The following is a 2,545-nucleotide window of genomic DNA, read 5'->3' as shown; positions in this document are numbered from 1 at the left end:
AAAACTTTATCTACATTGAGAGCATAGATTTCGGACCTTATATAATTTGGATTTGCATGACTTTGGATAAAACTAACCAAGTAATTTAGTGTTATGGTATGAAGTATTTGAAATAATACTAATATAAAATAATGGATGTCAAAATAATTACAAGTTAAGAAAATAAAAAAGGTAAATTAGGCTAACCTCCAAATTCACCATAATGCACTCGAGAGGCGAATATAATTTGTCTCAAAATTTTACAAAACTCCTATTATCTTGTTTATAAAAAAAGTTTTGTCATTGTTAGTCATAATTGATTTGAATCCAAATACACTGTTAAAACTGAGAAAGCTATATTATTCTTTTTGTATATTTGAAACTATACAAGGGCCATCCTTTTATAGGTGAAGGAGGCAAGCTCACAAAGGTAACTCAGTAATTACACAAATCATGGAGATTTGCCTAAATCATGGAGATTGGTCAATTAACTTAATTAGGAGATATGCTAACACCCCCCCTCAAACTCAAGGTGGTATCAAAGATGTCAACTGAAGTTTGTAGACTAAAGCATGATGGCGACCAGGTGGATGAGCCTTCGTGAAGATATCAGTTAACTGATCAGCTGAAGGAACTAACAAAAGGCAAAGTGTCCTTTCCTAAAGATGATGATGCACAAAATGACAGTCGATTGGTGCGTTCATGAAAGACATCATTATGAGCGATCTGGACAAAACTATGACTGTCACAATAAAGTGGAGTGGTCGAGGGCCGAGGAACACCCATGTCTAGGAGAAGTCAACGAAGCCAAAAAAGCTTAGAAGTAGTATCAGCAAGGGCCCAATACACAACCTCAGTGCTAGAGTGAGCAACGACAGTCTGCTTTTTGCTTCGCCAAGAGATAAGAGAGTCACCAAGTAGAAAAAGGAAACTAGTGGTAGATCGAAGATCAGTAGGGTCCCCTGTCCAATCAGCATCAGAATAAACTTGCAACGTCAAGGATGAGTGAGAGGAAAAAAAAGCCCATGAAATAATGTTCCCTTCACATATTGTAAGATGCGAAGAACAGCTGCATAGTGAACGAAATGAGGAGTTGACATAAATTGGCTAACAAGGTGCACTGCATAGGCAATGTATGGTCTAGTGATAGTGAGATAAATCAAGCTCCCAACAAGTTGTCGATAATGAGTGGCATCGGGAAGGAGCTCCCCATCAGTAGGATGAAGTTTGATGTTGGGCCCCAGCGAACTATCAGTTATCTTACAATTTGTGAGACTCGCACGCGTGAGAAGATTAGAAGAATACTTGGCTTGGGTCAAATAGTTGCCATCAGAGGTAGGGGACACTTCTAAGCCGAGGAAGTAGCTAAGAGAACCGAGGTATTTCATCTCAAACTGCTGACACAGAAATTGCTTAAGCTCATGAATATCAGAAGTATCATTACCCATAATGATCATATCATCAACATAAAGTAGTAGAATAGTGATGCCAGTAGCAATGTGACGAGTAAAAAGAGCTAAATCATAGGGGCTAGAAGCAAACTCAAGTTGTGCAACAGTGGAGCTGAACATGGCAAACCAAGCACGGGGAGCTTGCTCAAGCCCATATAAGGCACGTCAAAGATGACAAACCTTACTAGGAGGATGAGGATACCCTAGAAGGGGTTGCATATATACATCCTCAACCAAATCACCATGTAAGAAGGCATTCTTGACATCCATCTGAAATAAAGGCCATCGTCGGGTAGAGGCAATAGCTAAAAGGGAGCAAACGGAGGTAATACGAGCAACATGGGCAAATGTCTCCTCATAATCAATGCCATACTCATGAGTAAAGCCCTTTGCCACTAGACGAGCATTATGTCTTACTTCAGAACTGTTGGAGTTTATTTTCCTTTTATACACCCATTTGTTCCCAACTACAATATTTCTAGGAGGCAGGTCAACCAGGTCCTAAGTATGAGTTTTGTGAAGTGCGTCAAGTTCTTCAGACATAACTTGCTGCTAAACAAGAACAGAACAAGCTTCGCGATAATTGTGAGGCTCATGAAGGGAGTCAAGAGTAGAAAAACAATGGTAATCACTAAGATAGGGAGGAGGTGCCTTTACCCGACTAGGACGACAAACATCCAAATCAGAGGACTTAGGCAGAGTGGATGCAATGACATGATCATCAGACGGTCCAGGTTCGGGAGAGGTAGACGTGGAGTGATCACCTGATGAGTTTTCATGACCTACATTAGAGGAAAAATCAGGAGAGGGATCTATGGCTGGGTCAGTGAAAATGGGAGAGTATGAGGGACAATCGGAAGAAAGTGGAGAGATACTAGTGAACATTTTTTGTTCCCAAAATTGAACATGCCGAGAGACTCGAAGACACTTGGCTATGGGGTTATAGCACCGATAACCCTTGTGTTCAATGCCATAACCTAAAAAGCAACAAAGACGAGAGCGAGGTTCGAGTTTTGTATGTTGATTACACGCCATAGTTGCGTAATTATGCATTTAATTTCATGCATTCAAGATCATAATTTTAATTAAAATGCCATATTTTGTCTAATAGTTTA

At 40.0% G+C, this 2,545-nt stretch overlaps 1 protein-coding gene across 1 annotated transcript; it reads right to left on the bottom strand.

The window, feature by feature from the left end:
- Window positions 1-974: 974 nt before the first annotated feature.
- Window positions 975-1,550, bottom strand: LOC131155953 (uncharacterized mitochondrial protein AtMg00810-like). The gene has a single exon (XM_058109406.1). It carries the CDS (start codon window positions 1,548-1,550, stop codon window positions 975-977), a length of 576 nt encoding a protein of 191 aa, XP_057965389.1.
- Between the last annotated feature and the right edge of the window lie 995 nt (window positions 1,551-2,545).

Source organism: Malania oleifera, chromosome 5 (assembly GCF_029873635.1).
Source record: "Malania oleifera isolate guangnan ecotype guangnan chromosome 5, ASM2987363v1, whole genome shotgun sequence".
NCBI classification, from domain to species: domain Eukaryota; kingdom Viridiplantae; phylum Streptophyta; class Magnoliopsida; order Santalales; family Ximeniaceae; genus Malania; species Malania oleifera.
The sequence above is the reverse complement of the archived record's forward strand: the minus strand, read 5'-3'. Positions and strand labels throughout refer to the sequence as shown.